Source organism: Xenopus laevis, chromosome 7S (assembly GCF_017654675.1).
Source record: "Xenopus laevis strain J_2021 chromosome 7S, Xenopus_laevis_v10.1, whole genome shotgun sequence".
NCBI lineage: Eukaryota > Metazoa > Chordata > Amphibia > Anura > Pipidae > Xenopus > Xenopus laevis.
The window spans coordinates 92,697,147-92,721,277 of NC_054384.1; the positions used below are offsets into that span (position 1 = coordinate 92,697,147).

The 24,131-nt window shown below is 40.1% G+C and overlaps 1 protein-coding gene and 1 long non-coding RNA gene across 2 annotated transcripts in view; one reads left to right on the plus strand and one right to left on the minus strand.

The window, feature by feature from the left end:
• LOC108697747 overlaps positions 1-257 on the minus strand; it is a 70,453-nt gene extending 70,196 nt beyond the window's left edge. Inside the window, exon 1 of the long non-coding RNA XR_001932476.2 lies at positions 153-257. This is a non-coding gene — a long non-coding RNA (uncharacterized LOC108697747). The remainder of the gene's footprint in view (positions 1-152) is intronic.
• Positions 258-382: 125 nt separating this feature from the next.
• sult2b1.S (sulfotransferase family 2B member 1 S homeolog) lies at positions 383-19,327 on the plus strand. Its single transcript, XM_018228084.2, has 7 exons — positions 383-466; positions 9,028-9,185; positions 13,690-13,898; positions 15,446-15,572; positions 16,890-16,984; positions 17,748-17,928; positions 18,922-19,327. The coding sequence occupies exons 2-7, from the start codon at positions 9,035-9,037 to the stop codon at positions 19,023-19,025; spliced, it is 867 nt and encodes a 288-aa protein (XP_018083573.1). The 5' UTR covers positions 383-466; positions 9,028-9,034; the 3' UTR covers positions 19,026-19,327.
• The last annotated feature ends 4,804 nt before the right edge of the window (positions 19,328-24,131 follow it).

The following is a 24,131-nucleotide window of genomic DNA, read 5'->3' on the forward strand; positions in this document are numbered from 1 at the left end:
ATTCTTATTGGAAGAAAAACCAGCTTGGATGGGGTTTATCTAATATTTGAATGATTATAAGCAGATTTAAGGTATGGAGATCCAAACTACAGAAAGACTCCTTATCCAGAAACACCCAGGTCACAAGCATTCTGGATAAAACGCTCCCATACCTGTATAGAATGTGGTCCTTCCTGAAAGGCAACACCTCTATCCCCCTTTCGTTGCACTTTTCTGTCAATACAGCTTGTATTTTTTCCAAATTCCATCCTAGAAACTGCAGCAACTGCACACACTCCAATGAGGAATGTCATGTGACTAAAGGGAGGGTTGCTGGGACTGCCCCTGTGCATGGCCTCTTGCACTAAATAAATGAGCTGTCTTTCCTTTGTGCCAGATTCTCTAGGAAACTCACAGGCTGGGACTCTGATCCTGCTGGACTGGTTCACACAGACGTGTTCCTTTACACTCTCGCTCTAACGCTTGGGTAAGTTACTGATTTTTGGAAAAAATGCACTATTGTGATTCTGTGTTATTTTTTTTATCTTTTTTTTTTTTGCTGTCTTATGGCTATAAGGTATCAGTACTGCCATCATAACATAACTTTGCAATACTTCTAGTAAAGTATCCTAAAAGAAACAGCCTGCCATGGGAAGGGGTTAAAGTTCTCTCTTCCCTTTTATAAACCCAGACAATCAGAGGAATTAAATCATAAGAGCACCCCTCTTTACCCTTGGAAAATGAATCAGTTAACCCTCTGATCTACAGTTGGGGGGTGGTATATGGACTGGATGATTTCTATATCACATAAATATATAGGGCCAACAATAATGTCTGAGAAGCTGCACCAAATTGACTTTGACCCTCCCTGAGACCAATGAGATTAGCACTGGTTTAAATCAGCTGAGTCTGTGTTCCTCCAGGTAACAACAAAGTTCCAGATTGTCTATTTGCTCTATTGGACATGTTTGCTGAGATGACAACAACACAATCAATTGGACAGGGGGCAAAGATAAGAGCAAGATTATGCACAAGACTCTCTAGACTGCTATAGGGCCATGAGCTACTGTAGGTGATCTGTGTGACCAATTAAATCAGTGTTTATTTGGTAGAATAAGTAGTATCTCTGAGAAATACACTGAAGTCCCATTTGTCCTAATACATGTTTGCAGCCACTAGTAATATGCAAAGAGACTTGTTATATTGTGCCCTTTGTGATGACTACAGGTACTTTCTACCTGTTATCCAGAATACTCGAATACCTGGGGTGTTTCAGATAAGGGGTCTTTCCGGAATTTGGATCTCCATTCTTTAAGTCTACTTAAAAATAATTTAAATATTAAACATAATAGGATTGTTTGCCTCCAATATGGAGTAATTATATTTTAGTTTGGATCAAGTACAAGGTACTGTTATTTTTTTACAGTGAAAAAAATATTGGTTTATAATGGAGTCTATGGGAGATGGCTTTCCCGTAATTTGGAGCTTTCTGGATTATGGGTTTCTGGATAATGGATTCTTTCCCTGTGGTAATTGCAGTGTACCACAGCCCAGCTGTAGCATTGCTTCCATGCTGTAATAAACTAGGGAATATGTAAGGTAAGCAGTCAGAAGTTTGCTTTCCAACAGGTCACCAGAGGATACTATCTGCTGATAGTTGCTATGGGTTATAAATTGTATATAGCACCACAAATGGACACAGTGCTCTAAAAGGTGCAGCTATTGTAAATTAGACAGTGAGAAATACATATGAGAAAGAAATAATACTTAAGTGCTAGCAGATTCAGTACACATTGGGAATGAGGTCCCTGTCTTCAAGTGTCTACAATCTGTTGGAAAGGGGTAATAGAAACATAAGTTGGGAGAGGTACAAATGCACAGGTCAAGTGTGACTTAGTTAAGTGTGACTAGGTTAAGGTACGTCTACAGTGTAGTATAGCAGCATATGTACCCTACCAGGACAGTACAGTGTTTCCTGCAAAAAATAAAATCTATAATCCCAAATCTGGTATTTTTGAGTACACCGTAATTGTCATTGAGTAAAGCCTTTATAAAATGCTTTTACTGGCCCTTATTGTGACTGCAATTCTTTTTCCAAAGTATTTTCTTTTTTAAATGTCTCCGTATCATTGTTGCAGCCAACTATGTTGTACTTGGACAGGACAGTGCCTCAGAGAAGTATTAAATAGAGAAGGTCTTGGCTTCTATAATAAATCTTGTATTATCCTTGACAGTTTGCCCAAGACAAGGTCCATGTGTTTCCACTATACATTGGCTGACGGATAGGGATGTAGCGAACGGCGGAAAAAATGTTTGCGAACATATTCGCGAACTTGCGTCAAAAATGCGAACGGTTCGCGAACGTCGCGAACCCCATAGACTTCAATTGGAAGGCGAATTTTAAAAGCTAGAAAAGACATTTCTGGCCAGAAAAATGATTTTAAAGTTGTTTAAAGGGTGCAACGACCTGGACAGTGGCATGCCAGAGGGGGATCAAGGGCAAAAATGTATCTGAAAAATACATTGTTGACACAGCGCTGCGTTTTGTGCTGTAAAGGGCAGAAATCACACTACGTCACTCAGGTGATGTTTCTGGACACGGAATGTGAAAAAGCTCACACAGCGAGGTGGCACTTGGTTAAAGACTGGGCAAACAATGCCTGCAAGGGCAACGTATACAGTAGTGGATACGGAATATATTATTGCTGCTGTATCACTCAGGTGATGTTTACGGACACAGAATTATTATTGTTATTTAGACAGAATGTGAAAAAGCTCACACAGCTAGGTGGCACTTGCATACCTCCCAACTGTCCCTCTTTTGACCACTCAACCCCCTGTCCCTCTTTTGTACTGGAAAGTCCCTCTTTTCTCTGAACTGAACAGCTAACTTAATTAGCTTTTGGCAAAGAGCTCAGAACAGCTAACAGGTGCAAATAAGATACTTTGTAACAATTTTGACTCTGGTTGGTGCTGGTAGTGGTGAACTACTAGGAGGAGCAGCACACCAGTCCCACTCCCCAACACAGCTAGACTAATAGCACTGGGCTCTTATAGTAGCAAAGTAAAAAAACAAAAAAGAAAATAAAAGCAGTCCTTACAAGGACTATTGGGTTACAGGCAGCAGTCAGCAGATGAGAGATCAGCAGCAGGACAGCTGCCCACAGCAGCTACATACAGAGCACTGCAGTAGAAGGTAGATTACTAGCCAGCAAAGCTACCTAACCTAAAATGTCCCTCAAATCCCTGCAGAGTTCTGTCCCTACAATACAGAGCAGTATCAAGTAGATTACTAGCCAGCAAAGTTACTATCAACTGTTCCTCAAATCACTAACCGCTCTCTCCCTACACTAGCTCTTCCAAGCACACACAGGCAGAATGAAAAAACGCTGCAGGGCTTCAGTTTATATATGGAAGGGGAGTGGTCCAGGGGGTGTAGGGGTGGTCCAGGAGGGAGAGCTTCCTGATTGGCTGCCATGTATCTGCTGGTCTGGGGTGAGAGGTCAAAAATAAGCGCCAGGTAAGGCGAACCCAAATTGGCGAACGTCGCGCGACGTTCGCGAACATTCGGCGGACGCGAACAGTCGATGTTCGCGCGAATTAGTTCGCAGGCGAACAGTCCGCGACATCCCTACTGACGGACTGGACTTTTGCTTTGGAACTGAGCCGGCTCTGAGGGCTGTTGTATATCAGACTAGGAGGCTGTCAGTTTTAAGGATAGCTTTAAAAGCTTTAAAAATGGGGGGAGAACGGCAAGTAGGTGAGATTGGGCCATGACCATAATAAACACGTGAGGCCTTGGAGAAAAAAAAAACTGGAAATATCTATTGCAGGCATCTGATGTTGCATATTCTGTGTAGTACCATGAGGAGTACTTGTATTAATATTTTTCCACTCTGTTCCCAGAGTGACTGTTCCCACTCTTCCCAGTGTTACAGTAACTAAATGATCTCAGGCTTGATTAACTTGGAGAGCAACTTGGGTCTCTCTCTTCTGCTTGTGTTGTATTTGTATATGGCCTACACTTTACTGTGCAAAATAAGATCCTGTGCCACAGATCACTCATTGCCCAATTATGGCCAAAACTGATGTCCGTGATTCTTTATAACCGGGGGAAAAAAAAAAACCCTACAGAATTTAATTCATAGGATAAACACGTATTTACACCTCTTTATAAATCCCTGGTATAATAATAAAACTCTGTGCGTGCTGTTAGGATAACAATTTATCATGACTCCTGAGTGTATGTGATCGAGACATTTGCAATTTACAGCATGGTACAACTTTGGTTCCATGATCCACATCAAATGCAGCTGGAGCAAGGACTTGCATCCCACCTCAACAGAATAAACGGTGTTCTAAATAGTGATGGGTAAATAAATTCGCCAGACGCGAATATGCGGCGGATTTCCGCGTTTCGGCACCAGCGAATAAATTTGTGAAATTGCCGCGAATATTCGCCAGTGTAAAATCTGATTAGTCAGAATAGTCGCGCGCATAAACATTGTCACGTGTCAAAATTATTCGGACGCCCATTGACTTTAATGCATTTGGCCAAAATAGGTGCGTATAACAATTGTCGCCGAAATTGACACTGTTGACCGTTTCGTGGGACAAATTCTCCCATTGCTAGTTCTAAAGTCTCTTTTCTATTTCAGTAGCACCCCTATATAACAAATGCTTATCAGTAGCACCCCTATATAACAGAAAATGCTTGTACAGAAGGAACTATTAAATGTAGCGCCATAACCCTATTAAAGGAGAACTAAACCCTGTAAATTAATGTGGCTAAAAATGCCATATTTTATATACTGAGCTTATTGAACCAGCCTAAAGTTTTAGCTTGTCAATAGCAGCAATGATCCAGGACTTCAAACTTGTCACAGGGGGTCACCATCTTGGAAAGTGTCTGTAACACTCACATACTCAGTGGGCTCTGAGCAGCTGTTGAGAAGCTGAGCTTACTGGCATAACTGGTTTTGGTCAGGGTGTGAACTATATTATCCCAGATTTTTAATTTTGAATATTAATACTGTGTTATGAAAAGTGCTTGTAGGCACTATAGTATGTGTATGTCACTTAGGTGAGTGTAATTCTGCATCCATTTTTTCCCTACTTGTTTAGATGAGCCCACTAGTGTTTTCATGCAGGGATTAGTATGCACCAGAAAACACTATTTTTACATTTAAAGTATGGGAGTATTTACCAGACTATAAACCAGATAATTTCATATTTAATGTGTTACAGACTATTTTTGCTGCTAGTATCTGGTAGAATCCGCTTCAACCTCTGAGCTACATGGCTCTGTTTTGTTGATCTGGAAATGAACACAGTGCTTTTTGCATGAAATAGCTTCAGGAGGCACACAAGTAGAGACCTGACAATTCTTCTGCTTTTGCCAAAATGAATGCCAGTAATGTGACCAGCTGCATTTTCTTAAATGTAATTCAAATCTACATTATCTGCTAAAAGTTCAGCAGTCTGCTTTCAACAATCACATCATAAACTGCATCAGTGTTACAATGGGGGGGGGCACTGTACACCTCCAGCTGAGGGGCTACAGGATAATATAGAATCTATGTTCTGAATTCTATGGTTTTTATGCAGTTTTGGCAGTGCTGCTTGTTTGTATTGGCTGGATCCAAGGGTATCCACATTTTTCAAGGACTGTTGGCTATCTTTGTTGATATTCTTCATGGAGTCAGGGCAGTTTGCGCAGTGTTGTCTTTGGAGGAGACCCAGACAAGAGAAAACAAGTCAGCAATGACGTTTACTACAGGAACAAAAGGAAAAAACTCGTTCCTACCCAACTGTATCTCTATAATATGCCTTATATGTTAAAGGTGTGGTTCACCTTTGAACTAACTTTTAATATGTTATAGAAAGGCCAATCCTAGGCAACTTTTCGATTGGTCTTCATTATGTATTTTATATAGTTTTTGAATTATTTGCTCTCTTCTTCTGATCCTTTCCAGCTTTCAAATGGGGGTCACTGACCCCATCTAAAAACAAATGCTCTGTAAGGCTACACGTGTATTGTTATTGCTACATTTGTTTACGACTCTTTCTATGCCGGCCCTCTCCTATTTATATTTTAGTCTCTTATTCAAATTGGTGCATGGTTGCTAGGGTAATTTGCACCTTAGCAACCAGATTGCCAAACAATCAAACTAGAGAGCTGCTGAATAAAAAGCAAAATAACTGAAAAACCACAAATAATAAAAAAATGAAGACCAATTGCAAATTGTCTCAGAATATCACTCTCTACATCATACTAAAAGTGAACTGAAAGGTGACCAACCACTTTAAGTAAAATGCTAACCACCAACCACAGTCGTGTGTAATGACCATTCCGGGTTCCCGGGTATTACAGGTGTGCAATGGTGATGGGGAAGGGGAGAGCAGAAGCGGAGAAATGTAAAAGGAGGTAAGATTGCCCTAATCTGATTATTTTGTGGTAAATGAGTAGCAAAGAATCCCTTGTGTGTAAACCGCTCTACCTGGAAGCCGGGGCAGAACAAGGAAAAAGGCAACACTGGTGTGGTACCTTGGCATGGGTATATTCCTAGCACCCAGTTTCTCGCAGATGCTGCTGTAAACTCTAGTACAGCAATACCCAGGGAACCGGGTTAAAGGACCTATGGTAAAGAGTTCATTCTGTATGGTAGGTACTTTATACAAATTGTGTAGGAATTATTGGGGCTTGAGTGGGTGTCAAAGTGTGGACAATGAAATCTGTTGGTCAGTGATCCCCAACCAGTAGCTTGTGAGCAACATGTTGCTCTCCAACCCCTTGGATGTTGCTCCCAGTGGCCTCAAAGCAGGGGATTATTTATGAATTCCAGGCTTGGAGGCAAGTTTTGGTTGTATAAAAACCAGGTGTACTGCCAAACAGAGCCTCAACATAGGTTGACAATCCACATAGGGGCTACTAAATGGCCAATCACAGCACTTATTTGGCAGCCCAAGAACATTTTTCATGCTTGTGTTGCTCCCCAACTGCTTTTACTTCTGAATGTTGCTCACGGGTTCAAAAGGTTGGGGATCCCTGCTGTTGGTGGATGAGTATGAATGTTTATTGCATTTTGTAAACTGGATTCAGCTTACTTCAGTCTTATTACAGTTCCTGTGCACTAATGCAAATCCTGCTAGGAATTTAAATTTGCTCTGTAAATCCATCTATTTTTTCCCACTATAGGCATCACACCAATCTTTTATTAGTCCCTTAAATGTTGAATCTACTAAACTATCTGCAAAACAAAATAATGCCGGCGTGGAGTGAGGAACCATATAAACTGGTGTCCACATTCATGCATTATCCTATGTCACATTGCAGTTCTGTCATTAAAGATGTCCCTTGAGTGTACAGTTTGTGTACAGATATTTTACATATATAAAAATGATCAATTGTATGCCAGAGGTGGGAAATAAGGCTCCGGCTCCAGGACACGTGTGCTATAAACCATCTTAATGACTAGTTTAGCTTTTGGGATCTATGAACATGGATATCTACTGTATATAAACATGAACACTGCCCTTCTTCCGGTGTGCTTGATTTTCTCGGGCAGATATCTATGGGGAGGCAGTCAGGTAGGGCTGAAGGCCGCCTTCCCCAAACTGGCCTAGAAATAACCAACTCACTCACCATCCATTTATTTGTTGAAATCTTTTTGGCCACAGCTTTATTGCACTTAACAATAGATAACACATATATAAATTTTATACTAACTACATTGTAAACATACAAGTAAGAACAGTGATGTATCATTAACTTGTATTCCTCTGCAAGGCCCCTTGCAATGGACCCAATTAGGTGCATGCAAATATGCAATCGTACCAGCCACAAGCCGCTTGTGCCTTCCAGCATGATGGGTACGCTGGCTTGCATGCTACCACCAATACAACATACCCTCCCAGAGACCAACGCTCTTAAAGCGGAACACCACCAACCAAGTTCCATTAACCAACTAGGGACTTGGTAAAAAAAACTCCAGCTTCTCAATTAACTCTCCCCATTGCCAGGGACCCGCTGCCCGGCTGTGACAACGGTCTATCCCCTCTCATCACATCCTAGTTAGTCAGCCCAATACTGTCCCCAAACATGTGCCCCACAAACCTCATTGGTTAGTCCTATAAATCCCCTTAAAAACTCCACCTTCCAACTACGTCACTAAACCCACTACTAATCCCCTGCAGTTTTGTCCCACCCCTGTCATGCACCCTTTTTCCAGTACTGTCCCGAGTTTCACTAATCAGCAGTATAAATCTGCTACTGTATGGTCACCTTACACTTCTAAAAAGAACTATGTGGTGGAGAAGAGTCAGAGCTCTGAGCCCCAACAAGAAATGTACTAGAAAATTACCAGGACTAGGTTTTTAGAGAAGAGGAGCAACCACTTAGAAATTGACACTCTCAACTTTATGGGCTCTACTTGTTTATTAAAAAAAAAAAAAGGAAGAGTAGACAGCCACCCAAAGGGAGTGTGCAAACATTACAGGAGGAAACCGTAGAAACCCTTTGATATGAAGTAATGGCAATAGGGTGAAGAAACCACAAACAAGCTGAGATAATAATGTGAAAAAGTCCTGGGAAACTAGAAGCAGACAGGATAGAATTTAATTGTAAAAGATCTTTGCACCAGTTTTTTTCACAATGTTCCTGGCTTCATAAATGTGATATACACTTACACGTTCCTATTTAGAGTGGCTGCTTGCTGAAAAAGTCATGTACTCATTGATGTACACTTACATTGTTTATTTAGAGCATGTAATTATACATGCTGAACATAGGCTTATATGTGTTATGGGTCTATACGTTTTGCCCATTTCATATAGGGCGGTCAAGAATGATACTTGATGCCAATGTTATTAATAGGAAAGAAGAATTACTAAGAAAAAAATGCCGGTATTTTCTGTCAAAAAAGGTGACAACATTAGACAAATCGTTACAAAAATACTATAAGCAGATGTCTTTTATTGCACAGTTTTTGCTGACTATACAGAACATGGTGCTTAGCTTTAATTTGTAATTTTCCCCTTCCATATCAGAGTGAAGATGGAGGATTTTCAGATTTCCCGGGAATACTTGACCTTTGAAGGAATGAGAGTGCCTTCCAATGTCCACACAGTGGAGAGCTTAACATATGCATGGAAAGAGTTTGTAACACGCGATGATGATGTTTTTAATGTAACCTTCCCTAAATCAGGTAACAAGTTTCTTATATAATATCTTATAGTTCTGCTAATTAACAATTCTATGATGGGATTAGGTATAATACTGTATATAGGTATATGGTTTCCATTCATCCAGGTCATGGTAAGCCCATGGGCGATCCTGGGGCTGCTGCCGCCTGATGCCGCCTCGCTTCGCGTTTAAAAAACAGCGTTGGAGTGGGTGCATCTCAAGTCAATGAGCGCCATAGCTCTCTCTGCACTAGTGGAGCCGAATTTTTGGGTTAAAACCCAGAAATTCGGCTCTTAAAGTTACAAGAGAATGGTTTTTGCTGCCGCTTGAGGCAAGGTTCTCGCCTTGTAAAATATGTAAAAATTCATCATAAAAACACTCCCAGTACATCAAAAATTTAAACCTTGGATCATGCGTTTTGTGGCATCTCTCCACTTCCTCCGATTGCTTCTGAGGAAGTGGCGAGATGCAACGAAACGTGTAAAGTGGATGATCCAAGGTTTAAATTTTTGATGCGCTGGGAGTGTTTTATGATGGCCTAATAAAGGAGAAATTTTATCTTCACACTTCTCCTGTTGCGCGTCATTTTTTTCAGCCTTCAGGGGACGGGCTAAACATGTAGCATGGAAAGGATTGTTGACGGAAACGTACACCCTCTATTTGGTCTTCACGTATTAAAGGTTCTCACCTTGCCTCGTGGCAGGAGTGGCCCTGGGTAAACCCCATCTAGTAATTATAGATATTTTGAACACTGATATATATATTGATTATTAATTTTTTGCTGGGGGACAATATAACTGCTAGCAGGGCCATAACTAGGGGTAGGCCGAAGAGGCACAACTGAAAAAGGGGCACCAGGCACGTACCTCTTCTACCTACTTCCCCTTGTTTGGACCCTTCTATCCCCCAACTCTGCAGCTCTTCACCTATCTCGATGGTCTGAATGCAAATGCAATTTTCCGCGCCCGCTCTTTTACGTGGCCGCGCTAGGTGGAAGGGGACATACCCGGCCGAGTTGCCTAGGGTTCCCAGCCAGCCTGGTCCGGCATGGACTGCTAGAATTTGCAGGGGTAGAGCCCCCCTATACCATCAGTGGGTACAATATATGCACAGGCATGCAATCCCTTATCTGGAAAACTGTTAGCTAGATTTATTATTAGCTAGAATTATGGGAAATCCATTTTAAGCAAACAAGTATAATGTTTTAATGATCAGTGTTGGTTTACTATTTTCCTGAGTTTGAGCACAACCTTGAACACACATTTCCAGCACAGAAAATCACCAGGTGCATTTAGCCTTAACCTTTGCAGGACTTGGCACACTAGGGCTCTGGGTTTTTTGGAAAGGAGGGTACGTTTTTTTTTTTTTTTCTTCTTCTTGTTTTGTCTTTTTTTTTAAATATTTATGTAATGCTAATCTGGGCTATTCAGACCACAGATAGTTAGTGTCCAGCTATTGGTATGAGCATCGGTTACACTGCAACTTACACAACAGGGTCAGGGCCTTCGCCAAGTGGAAACTTTAAGGTGTAATGCAACTACAACATACAGGCTACTGTACATAAAAATAGATCGATGCCAGGAGGTTCTTATGATGAAAACAAATGGGGATTAATTTACAAAGCAAAATGAAAGTGACCACAGGTTTACTCACGCAGGAGATGAGGAAACAGCAGGTGATATTCACTGAGGACAAATCACATGGTAAAGCCGATGATTGTAACTCCCATGATTCTCTGTAGTCAAGTGCACATCAATTCCCAGAAGACAGATATACCTTTGTGGGGATCGGGATCACCAGTGAAGTAGTTAGGGAGACGAAGTCTAAAGCCTGTCCACTGAGTCCCTGCACTAAAGGCAAAAAAAGGAGCCTTTGGGAAGCTACTTCTTGCTACCAATCCTCGATGGAGTGACAACTGCTCGTGCTGCTTAATGCTCTATGTCTTACTCTCCTAGAGAGTCTATTACAAAAATGTCCCTAAGATAGCTGTTCCTCGTTCACGGGGTTGCCTGGTCCCCAACTTACTCACCAAAGGTACAGGTCCCTTTGGGGCGATGGCTTTACTGGGGCCTTGGTGATCCCAGGCTCAATGGGAACACTAAGCTGCACAGACACCAGGAGCCAAAGAGGAAGAGGCAACTCCTTTCCAACACTATATGGAAGTGTGTCAGGAAGTGGTCATTACACCTTTATTAATAATAATAATTAGTGGTGTATTAAAATAAATGTTACAGGGCTTATACCCAATAACAAAGGAGTACAGAAAGAAGGTAGGGATTTAACTCTCTAGGGTCATAGCAATCCTATAGGTCCCTACATATACAAACCTGATCAAAAGAACAATTGCAGTTATGTAATAGTGCTTTACCTAATCTCATAATGCAGACGCAGTTAATCCTCAAAGCATGATTCTGTTTAGAGCTTCTTATATTACACAAAGTTCACATTACACCAAATAAACAACAGGAAGCATAGGTTAAAGGAGAAATAAAGCACAACAAAGAATGAGGCTAGAAATACTACACCTTTGGGGGAATGTAATAAAAATCGCTAACGGAAAAACTATTCGCAATGCGAAAAGTTATGCCTTTGCGCGAACAAATTTTGCTTTGTGCGAATTTAATATAGCTTTTGCGAGCCCGGAAACAGTTTAGCGACCACTTCCGACAGTGAAAGACCGTTTGCGAATTTTATAGTTTGCGCCAATGCGCAGTCAATGTAATAAAACTTCTTACTGAAAAAGTCGTTATGTTTGCTCCAAAAGATTACGACACCTTCAAGCACTTCTTATGAATGCGCAATTAAAATTCGCAATGCGCAATTAAAATTCGCAATGCAATAACAGTTTAAGGAACAATATTACATTGCGAGATGTGGATTTTTAGTCTTCTTGGTGCGAATTGTTTTGCTCTTTGCTACTTTTATTACATTCCCCTGCTTATGTCTTGAGATTCTGTGCCAGCAGAACTTCCCCTCACAGCCCTTTGGCAGTGAAATGTGTGCCTCCATAGATCCCCCCAATAGCTCCCTACTTTCCTATATACTTTTCCTCTGGTTCACATGTTCTGCGCTGCTGTTCTTTACCTAAGGTAGTCTTTGCAGTATATATACACATGGTTTCAGGGGCAGTATGACAAACTCACTTGCCATATTGATAGAATCGGACCGGAGACTGTTCCAGCTTTAAAAATCCCTGTATCTCCTGTGCAGCTCCTGTTCTTTAGCTAAAGGATGATGGGATGCATGCACTGGTTGATTCTCAGTGCTCCTAGTGTGTGTACGCATGCGCGTGATGGGTTGCACGCAATCACCAGCCAGGGGCACAATTGCATTCTGGCCTAGGGGAGCACTGATTTGAAATCCGGGATGGCATTGTACATCAGAGTTAATTATCAACCCTGTAGCATCGGTTTCAATGGTACATGCCAATTGGGCAATGTTTCGATCTTGCTAGCATTTGGCAATTAGCTCCTACTCTTGAATCAACATTCTTCTGTGCACACAGAGTTGAATACAGTGCCGAAATACATACGCAGGCATTTTGGAGCTGAAATTCGCTTCATGTGTCTGTACCCCGGCTAACACAGTGGCTCTGAGTGCAGATACAAAAGAGCACTGATTTAAATGTAGGGGCTGATTCTTGGCCTGTGGTATCCACAGGCTGAGGATCAGTCCAGTGTGGCCATAGCCTTAAACAGAAATTAAAACTTGCTAAGCATAAGGCTTGAAAAAACTACCTTCTACATACATCAGCCTAGTGGTACAGTGGGCCTCAAAGCGTGTGCATGCTGCACATGCTTGGTAACTTTTTAATTCTCTATGAACATTTTGGTAACATATTGCAGTTTTTGCTTCAGAAGCACTACTATTGTTTATATAAATAAGCTGTTGTGTAGTAACGGGGGCAGCCATTCAAAGGAAAAAAGGCTCAGGTTACACAGTAGATAGCTGATGAGCTCTGTAGAACATAATGGTGTTATAATGAAATGTATACTGTGCTAAGAAAACATTACCTTTTAAAGGAGAAGAAAAGGCTAAAATTAAGTAAATTTATCAGAAAGGTCTATATAAATACATCAGTAAACTCTCAAAGTAAACCGCATTTATTTCCTTCTATTGTGTACACATGGACTTCTGTATTAGACTTCCTGTTTTTAGCATAAACCTCCAGGTCTAGGGCTTGAGCATGCTCAGTTTGCTCCTCTCTCTTCCTCCCTCCTACCCTCCTTGCTGTAATCTGAGCCCAGATCTATGAATGAACAGGGAGAAACTTAGGCAGGAAGTGATATCACACCAAGCTGCTACCCTAAACAAACAGAGAGCTTCTAGAGCTGTTTACTCAGGTATGGTAAAGCATTCTGCAGAATAAATGTAGTCTTATAGTTTGCACTATTGTGGCTAATCTATTGCCAATAAACTACTTTAGTAGCTTCCTTCTCCTTTAATAAGAACACAAGCTGAAATGTATAATGTAGATGTCATGATTATTTTAAAATTGATTAATAATGGCATCAAAATAATTTCAGGCACAACTTGGATGCAGGAAATTCTAACACTCATTTACAGCAAAGGAAACCCCACACCAGTAAAGACAGAGTATAGTTGGGATCGTGTCCCTTGGCTAGAACAATATACAGGTCGAAGCAAACTGGAGAACAGACCATCCCCAAGACTCATCACATCCCATCTCCCTTTTCATATATTTCCCCAATCTTTCTTCAAGACAAATGCCAAGGTGAGTGGGATTATGGGAGATTTGTTGACCATGACAACAATTACATACAAATTATTTTTATAGTTTGGGCACTTATTGATCTTTTAAGGCATTGCTATATTTATGTAAGGCAGCAAATTGCTTATTAGTGATGGGAGAATTTCCACGTTTTGCCGATGCTGGCGACGATTACCGCACGCCCATTGATTCTTCGTGAATTCTTCGCCGGTTTCCCGAATTTGTGCCGAAGCGAAACACAAGAAATTTACCCATCTGGATTGCTTTTGGCTTCCCCTACAGTGCACAAACGCTGATCTCAAATATAATGACCAATGTATCCCTTGGTGCAAGTGGGATTGTAATTAAATATCAAATACTTGGTGCTCATGATCCTCCCTAGGTCCCAGGGTTGGTTGCAGTTGCAGCCCTTGCAGTTACATATTTGGACTAAATTAAGATCATGGGTAGATTAGAATTTTGAATCATTGGATGCCATACAAGCTGATAATTATACTATGTGAACATCTGTATGTGTTTTAGTGGCAAGTTTAAAGGAACATTGACATCAAAAAATGAAAGTGTTTTACAGTAATAAAAATATAATGCAGTGTTGCCCTGCACTGGTAAAACTAATGTGTTTGCTTCAGAAACACTACTATAGTTCATATAAATATGCTGCTGTGTAGCAATGGGGGCAGCCATTCAAAGGAGAAAAGGCTCAGGTTACACAGCAGATAGCAGATAAGCTCTTTAGAACATAATGGTGTTATCTGCTATCCATTAATTAACCTGTGCCATAAAGTCTTTTTTTCAATTTCTGCCATTGCTACACAGCAGAACTATAGTAGTTTTTCTGAAGCAAAAACATCAGTTTTACCAGTGCAGTGCAACACATACCTCCCAAAAAACGGGACAGTCCCGCAGTCCTGGATTTGTATTGATATGTCCCAAGTTTCTCTTTCATCTCCTGCACTGAATAGGCAGAAAAACATACAATGTTTCCACTTAATTGGCTCTTGGCAGAAAGTCCAGAATAGATACTTAAGATACTTTTATAACAGTTTTAGATAAGATGAGAACAAAGACACACAGCTGAAAGGGCAATTCACCATCATTAGCAAAACTGTAATAACACATAAAAATCACAGAAATGTGTTTACATTTTCATAACTTGCCAAATTTTGTAAAATGGACATGGTAATTAGGGGGTGTGGTCACAAAATGGGCATGGTCAAAAATTAACCAACAAATTTAATTAACCATAAAAATTAAAACAAAAAGTATGGCAACCGTACATTATATTCTCATTACTTTAAAACACTAATTTTTTGGTGTTACTGTTCCTTTAAGACACAAATTACCTTTCTGATATGTTCTTCCCAGGTTAACATTAGGGATAATACATCAGCCATTTTAACACTGTATGGTATAGATATAGTATAAGCAAGCCTTGATTTTGTTTACTAATAATAACATTTAACTACGGTATGTGTTAATGCCCATAAAATAGTTTATACCATTTTTCCATATGTGCATAAGAATGAATTCAACCTTATTTCTGGTTTCAGATTATCTACACCATACGAAATCCAAAAGATGTCTGTGTGTCTCTGTATTTCTTTTCCCTGATTGCTCAGTTCTTGGAATACAGGGAAGATTTCCAAGAGTTTGTCTCCTTGTTTCTAAGTAAAGACAGTGAGTAATCCTTTCCATTTAAATGCATAAATCACAAAACAAAGTATCCTGGATTAATTGGACCTCGGCAATATGTCTCTATTTCTGTTTTACCTATATAACTAATTTCCCCGTGAAGCCTTCACCAACAATATTAGAGATTTATACGATTTTACAGCATAGAAGTAATCAAGCTATTTTTGAAGAACCTAGCAATATTCATTGATTCTAAGTTTTCAAATTTTGGATGCTCAACTTGTATTTCTTCTACTACTGAAGAATGCTCAAAGCCAAATCCCAAAGAACTGTAGTTCCCTGTAGCTAATGATACTCAGGTTAAAGATCCCTGACATGCAAGTCATGTCCACCTTTTCCTTGGCACTGACAAATGTGATCAGAATCTCTGAAATAATCCAGCATCGTTCAATATTCCATTATTCATTCATAGACGGGGACATTCTTGAGGTTCCTTATTAGCCTATGACTAAGTGTCCCTGGTAGACACGAAACGCTTCAGGCCTTTGTGCTTCACTATGGAGAATAGAATGTAAGCCTTTTAACCTCTTACAAATCTGACTCCGGCTTTACAATTATGTGAGTCCAGGCTTGTGCCAGCCTCTTCTGATGTTTCTTGGTGTCTACTCACTTTGCTGAAGGTCTGGGGCATGTGCACCCAGGCCCACCGTGTATAGCTCATTCAACGTATTAAAAAAACTGCATATACTGTTTACATATTTGTATAGTTTGAACAGCAATATCCTCTAGCTGCAGTCCCCTAGCTTAGAGGATACCCTCTCCTTCTCCAATTCTCCACTATACTTTTCCCATGCTCTCCAGCACTTAAACTGGTCATACACAGGCCATTTGAAGATACCTGTACCAATTTGGCTAGTTGAACCAGACCGATTACACACACCATCATTTCCATCAGTCTGTCCACACTATTTACCCAACTAGCAAAGACAACTTAAACAATAATAATCCTCCTTATTTTCCTAGGGAATGCAGTAGATTTTTACTTTATACTCAACCTTTAAAGTACGGGGAGAAAAGTTTTTTTCACCTATCTATATGTACTTTCATCAGATCATCCCCTGTCCCAACATACAAGCTAGCTTATGCCTGTTTTAATGCTTGGTTATGAAGTTGCCTGCTCTGATCCATGCCTTGAATTTCTAGAATGGGGAAGATACTCAACTTTCCATGTGTGTGGACTCACCACTGGGAGACTGTACAGTCTGGGGTTTTTAGTATTATGTGTTGCATTTGACAGCTGAAGAGCAGTTTCTTATACTCTTGTGGCCTGCAAAACAATATGGGTTTCTTTTTCTTTTCCAGTGTTCTACGCTGGTTGGTTTGATCATATAAAAGGGTGGTTGTCATTTAAGAACAACCCAAATTTTCTTCTTCTGACATACGAGGATATGGTAAAAGTAAGTAATACATCTGTTCTGTTGTACAACTGGGAGTCGTTTCCTGCTTGTGGGAATTCTACAACTATGAACCACCTTATCTGAAATCTTCAAAGCCTGAGACTTTCCAAATCAGAGGTACATTAAACCCTGGTTTAACCTCTGCTGCCTTCATTTGGGGGTCAGAAGGGAGGAAGACAAATGGAGTCTCATAAACCTGTCAATATTCTCACTTTTGGAACAAATTATCCCATATTTGGGAGTGGGTTGTGGTCTTCTCCACATTCTGTTTTTCTCGAAGTCCAAATATTGGGATGCCAGGTAACTAATACTTTTTTTTTTGAAGGAGGTTTTTTGCAGCTTTCATTTAAATTGAGGAATAAAATTTTACATTTGGAAAGACATCCAACAATAGCATTCATTGATTTTTTTTTTTTTTATTGGCCTCTATGACTTTATGAACCAGAGCAGGGTGGACTTGGAGAAGTGCCCAGACTTGGCCAGCCTGGAGGCTAGTTAGAATGAGATATGTGATGAATGTGTATTTCCTTTCCTGACATAGTTGGACTGATGACTTAATTGCTATTAAAGTTAAGCAGCCCTATGTCTGCCTATATTTAACATAGGGAGTGTCTTTTTATTTGTGATCTCCGTACAGTAAAATCATGGTATATGCATTTGTTTTAATGCCATAACAGTCAAGGATAATGTGTAAAGGCGTTGCCAATTTGATTTTGTTCTTTTTTACTTAACCTAATGCACCAACTCATGTTTCATATTTTAGGATCTGAAAAGCAATGTGATTAAGATCTGTCAGTTTCTTGGAAAGGAGCTGGATGATGCTGCCATCAATTCTGTTGTGGAAAACTCCTCTTTCAAAGCAATGAAGGACAATGAAATGTCCAACTACAGTGCAGTGCCTGACTATATATTCAGCAAAGCAAAAGGGACATTCCACAGAAAAGGTACAAGAAAACTTCCTTTAAACTATGCAATGCCCTGTTGTTGGCACTCAGCTTGGAACAGAACCTCCAAGGGACGACCAGATAACCTGATATTAAAGGGCACCTATCACAGCCAAAATCAAACACATATTAACAATCTGACCAGTACAAGCTAAACACGTTTAATCAAACTACATATATAGTTTTTTGAAAAAACTGCAGGTTTTAAAAAAATCCCTTACTTTGTCAAATGGGTTCTTTCACTGAGGGAGGCCATACTGAGACTATAACAGAGACTCTAATATACAAATTTCAGGAGCATGCTCAGATTGTAACACTGCTTTGAGTATTCTACCCAGAATGCCTTGTTTTAGTAAACTCCTCCACTAGAAGTATCAGGAGATTTCCCTATCTTGTCCCCTGCTGGTGATGTGATGTTATGCAAATGAAGGGCACACACTAACTTCCAGCAGGGGGCAGCACTACTGAACAGCAGCTAACACACAGGTTTGGCTGATTTGAAAATAGCTTAGAAGGGTTGATAAGCAACAAGGAATTTGAACTGAGCATGTGCGAGATTTCAGAGCTGCAGTTGGCTGGGAAGATATAGGTAGGAGGAGCCAGTGAAATCCAAGATGCCTGCCTCAGCTAGAACTGCAGGGGAGATAGGGGAGATCTTGCAGAAGGTATAGTGAGCATTAATAATGATTTACATTATACAAACAATTCTAACTGTTTTAAAAATCAGATTTCTTGAACTTTCACAGTGTATTTACTTAGTAAATGATTTTGGTCATGATTGGTGCCCTTTAAGGGCCCTCTTTCAATATTCTATATCTAGATGAGCACAACAATGAAAAGCTAGAGGTGCCGTTGTTTTTCATATTTATGGGGTTATATGTCAGACATGCATGTGAATGAGAATAATGGAAGTTATTTTTTATAATTTAACTGTTTTTAATTTTTCTAGTGTTAATGTGTTGTTTGCTTTTTCCTTGTGAACTTGTGTTCTAGGTATCAGCGGAGACTGGAAGAACTATTTTACTCCTGAACGAGAAAGAGAATTTGATAAGATTTACCAAGACCTCATGAAAGATATCAACCTCCAGTTTGCATAGAGTGAATCATACAAGAACTGCATCCATTTTTCGAATATTCTCTATAACCTAATATGTATATGTTTCTGTTATTTTTCCATAGCTTTTTCTACTACGAACAGTGTAATATAATAAATTATGGATATAACTTGAGACTTGAGTATTGACTATAGTGTATGTGTGAATGTGATAGGGACCTTATATTGTAAGCTCCACTGGGGCAGGGACTGATGAGAACAATGAACAATCTCTGTACAGCATTGTTTATCTTGTCACCTTTATATTAACGAAGAATAATAATAATAAATGAATCATTAATATGATGGGATGTAGAGTTATGTGATAAGTATTGTTGGATTTATATGTGCTTTTATGTAACCACTAGCAGTAAAGCAGATTATATAGACATAGAAGGTTGAACTTGATAGATGTGGTACCTGTCACAACCTACTGTAACTTACTATGTTACTAACTTTACTATAATTAAAGGACAAACAAACCCTTAATTTAAAAAATCCCTACCCTATATAGACCCCCCCCCCCGGGCAAATGCCCCTAAGTCTTTACTTACCCCTCTGTGCAGATTCTGTCCAGCGGAGTTCACAGGCGCCATCTTCTTCTCTTTGGAATGAGACTGACGAAGTGGCGCATGCGCAGTTGGAGCAATTTTCGGTTTCACGACAACTGCGCATGTGCCAAAGCTCACAAATTTTCCGAAGCGCTGGTCTCGTTCCGAAGATTACCAAAGCGGCTGAAAACGGTGCCCGTGAACTCCGCTGGACAGTATCTGCATGATGGGGTAAGTAAAGAGTTGGGGGCATTTGCCCGGAGAGGGGGGGCAGCTAGGCTGGGGGGTCTACATAGGGTAGGGGTAGGTTTTTTTTTTATTAAGGGTTTGTTTCTCCTTTAAAGGGGAACTATGAAAATGTAATATACGTTTCATCTTGCTGAAATAAGTAACTTTATAAATACAATCAATTAAATATTCTGTACCGTTTATGAAATAATCAAGTTACTCTTCACTCTCCCCCTCTGAGTGACCTGTCTCTCTTCATTTTGTCTTCATGCAGTAGGTGGAATCCGTTTGTGATTGACATTTAGGTCTAAAACATCATTAAGGGGTTGCACCCTTAACCTAGGAGCTCACTCTTTAAAAATAACCAGCTCTGATGGAAATCCTGTTTCTCTGTTTGCAGGGTGTTTGCCAGAGTCTGTTATTTTCTTACATTTAGTTTGTGCTGGAGTTGGGTATTTTAGTTATTCTGCTAAAAAAGGGAGCCCCACTAAAAGATGTGTTAGACCTACCTGTCAATCAAAATCTGACCCAGACCTCAGCATGAAGAGAGCGTGAAGTGAGGTGAAGCTTATATTAAATATATATAAATGAACCCCTACTCATCGACCAATCAAGTTGCTTTTTGAATTTAAAAGGAGCCTAAGGGCAAGAGTTATTGCAGGGGATCCGTTGCTCTTTGCTTCCTTTAGCGCTGCTCCCTTTCACCTCTTGAATGATGCTTAAAGTGATGGGGTGGTAGCAGCTGCCTATGTCCCATCCACCTCCTACTTGAAACTGCTGCATATAGAAACCAGCACAATACTTTGCACTCCATATTGCAGAAGAGTTAAACAGCTTTGCACCTGCAGATAACAACATATTGGAAAGCTACAAAGTGATAAAAGATGTGCTTTGTCCCACCAACATAAATACAGCCCTATGTGTCAATCAGTTATTTTTAGCTCCACAAATTTTGCAACTTTATTATTACATTACCCACTTCATGTAGTGTAATTAGGTGGTAAAGTTCCTATCTCTACCTTTGAAGTGCTATAAGATAAATCCCGGGGAGACACAGGAAAAGTCTTCCTATCTACACTTGCTTACAAGCCTTCTATCACATATATCACATAGTGGGTTTTCCACTAAACATTACTGATAGATCACTGCAATAAACTTTATGAGCAGAGATTGATAAGGCATTTCACAATTGATCTTTATAGTAGAGTCCTGCACGGAACCAATTTCTAAGACCCAAACCCACAGCCCGCATATTTACCAATTTTGATCCGCTACCCGACCCGGACCCGCAAATGCCTTATCCACAACCCGACCCGCCGGCCACCATCAAACAGGAAGTGATGGTGCTGCGAACCGGAAGTGACGTCATCAAACAAGTTTTGTAACATTTTAAAAGGATAAATAAAATAAAAGTAAACTATAGACAATATTACATAAGATAAGAAATTTAGATGAGACCCTCAACCCAACATGCGACCCGCAGTCCCGCATCTATATCCCCCATGGAAAATCCTCCCCTCATTCCGCAGGGTGCCCACTTTTTTTGCGGGTAACCCGCGGGTACCCAACCCGCTGTAGGCAGGGGCGCTACACCAATGAGGCAAGTTGATCCACTCGCCTCAGGCGGCAGCGCCCCCCTGGTTGCCAGGGGCCGCAAACATGCCGTTCCTGGTAATGAAGAGCCAAATTTCCGTTTTTCAACCCGGAAATTCGGCTCTTCTAGTGCAGAGAGCGCAATTGCGCTCTCTGCACTAGAGTCATGCAGCGCCCTGACCCCCTCCTGCGCAGAAAATGTGAGCCCCGTGAGGAGGGGTCGGGTGGCAACGGAAGGCAGCCTCAGGCGGCATAAAGGCGCAGATCTCTAGTTTATAGTACAAATTTACTGAGAAGCCAGTGAAGATATATATATATATATATATCTGTTCTGCTATTATCTATTATCTGTTTTCATATCTACAGAATCATGTGGCTTGATAAACCTGCAAGCAATTCCAATCAAACTGCACTTGCTCTTTAGTTCACTTTTGTAGTCAGTTGCATATCACAAGGGCTCCTCCACAACATACATGTATTTTCCCAGTGACAGCACTCCGGATCATTTTCATTAAAATTGCCTTTACTTACTCATATTTCTGGGCAGCAAAAAGATATGCAATGTTTTCGAATGGCACTCTTCTCTTTATCAAGCATTATCAAGCTAAACCTGCCCCAGGGTGTTCTGTAGTGATGGGCGAATTTCTTTGCCAGGCGAGAATTTACGGCAAATTCCCGCGATTCGCAGTGGGCGAATAAATTCGTGAAACCGCTGTGAAAATTCGCCAGTGTCAAAAAAATGCATCAAAAACGGACGACGGCGCCCTTTTGCGAATTTTTCACCGTTTCACGATTTTTTCGGCTAAGCGAAATGCCCCAAATTCGACCATCACTGGTGTTCTGCTTATGTGCATCGACATAATCCATCTTTACCGCTACCGTTTCTCTAGTTCTCCTCCCATCCTCAGCTACCCTCTTCTCATTCATGTTTTATTTTGAGTGCTGTGGATAAAAGATTTGCAGATTCAGGTTGGGGGCATGGCTATGGGGTGGGTGCCAGTTATTTTTTTTTCTAGGTGCTCATTCTTCTTGGCCCCTCTTAAATCTTCCAAATGTGAAAATCCTTTCAGTCTGAGGATGTGACCTGGGCATCTATGTCATTATATGGGGTGTGGCCTAATGGTTTTGGGAAACAACCAGCAAGAAGTAGCTAAAATGTAATATATAAAAGATATACAGGTATGGTATCTATTATCCGGAAACCCGTTACCCAGAAAGCTCCGAATTACGGAAAGGCCGTCTCCCATAGACTCCATTTTATCCAAATAACACAATTTTTTTAAAATGATTTAATTTTTCTCTGTAATAATAAAAGAGTACCTTGTACTTGATCCAAACTAAGATATAATTAATCCTTATTGGAAGCAAAACCAGCTTATTGGGTTTATTTAATGGTTACATGATTTTCTATCCAAATTACAGAAAGTTCTGTTTTCCGGCAAACCCCAGGTCCCGAGCATTCTGGATAATAGGTCCAATACCTGTATATAAAATATATAAAAGAAAAAAAAATCTATTACAAAATCCATTATCATTATATTTAAGGTGCATGATTTTTTTTATGCCAGATTAATGCCAAACATAACACTGTTGCATTAAACCAGTCTTGAAAAGTTTGAGCATGAAAAATGGTCCAAACTGCTATGTTTTCACTTTATCCCACAAGTTGCCGATGTTACAGATGTATTGAGAGTGCAAAAATGTACAGGTGTATATATTCTGGAGGGGTCTTTCTTTAATAATTCAGTAAAATACAGGAAATACTGCATGCGCTACTGTAAAGTTGTAAAGGTTATCAAACATTCCATTTTTTTTTCATGTCAAAGGGGAAAAGCTTTTTTTAGAAAATGTAAATGCATTATCATTGACCTATGGAAGGTATTTCCTAGGAACTGAGACAAGATCATGGTAATTGCATTCCATTGCTATTTTAGTTGCAGAAATACCTGTAATGAGCCTCTAGGTTACACTCTGACCTACTGTAGCTGCTTCTTCTTATCTTGTTGTGAGGCAAATAGAAATGGAATAATAGAGATGGAGGAGGACCCTGCATCTGAGGGGAAGAGCCTGATAAGGAGCAGGAGACACATTTATTATAATATTTATTTTTCTTCCATTTCGTTAGATGTACAACATACAGTACATGGTTGGTGACAAACTAGTAGTTTGCGATTCAGTTTCTTACTGAAATGTCCTGAGTTTCTCTTTGATCTCCCGCACTGATGCCAGAAAAAGATACAAAGTTTCTGAAAGTTAATGAAAATAAGAGGCTTTTTGGCAGAGAGCCCAGAACACTGAACAGCTGCACTTACACTGCACAATACATTTGTAACAATTTAAGATAAGCAAATAAATAATTTTAACTATTTAAGATAATCAAGTCTCTTGGGAGTCTAGCAGCTTAAAGGAGAATCGCAGCTGAACTGACAAATAACATATAAAGCATGGCCCTACAACTCGCAGAAATGTGTTCAGACTTTCATAACCTGCCAAATTTTGTAAAATGGACATGGTATTTGGAGGGTGTGGTCTTCAAATTGGCTAATGTTTTGTCCCTCTTTATATTTTTCAAAAGTTGGGAGGTATGGGTATGAGACCTGTTATCCAGAATGCTTGGGACCTGGGTTTTTTTAATTTCTGTAATTTAGATCTTAATACCTTAATACCTCTTCTAGAAAACCATTTAAACATTAAAGAAACTCAACAGGCTGGGTTTTATTTCTAAGGATTAATTATAT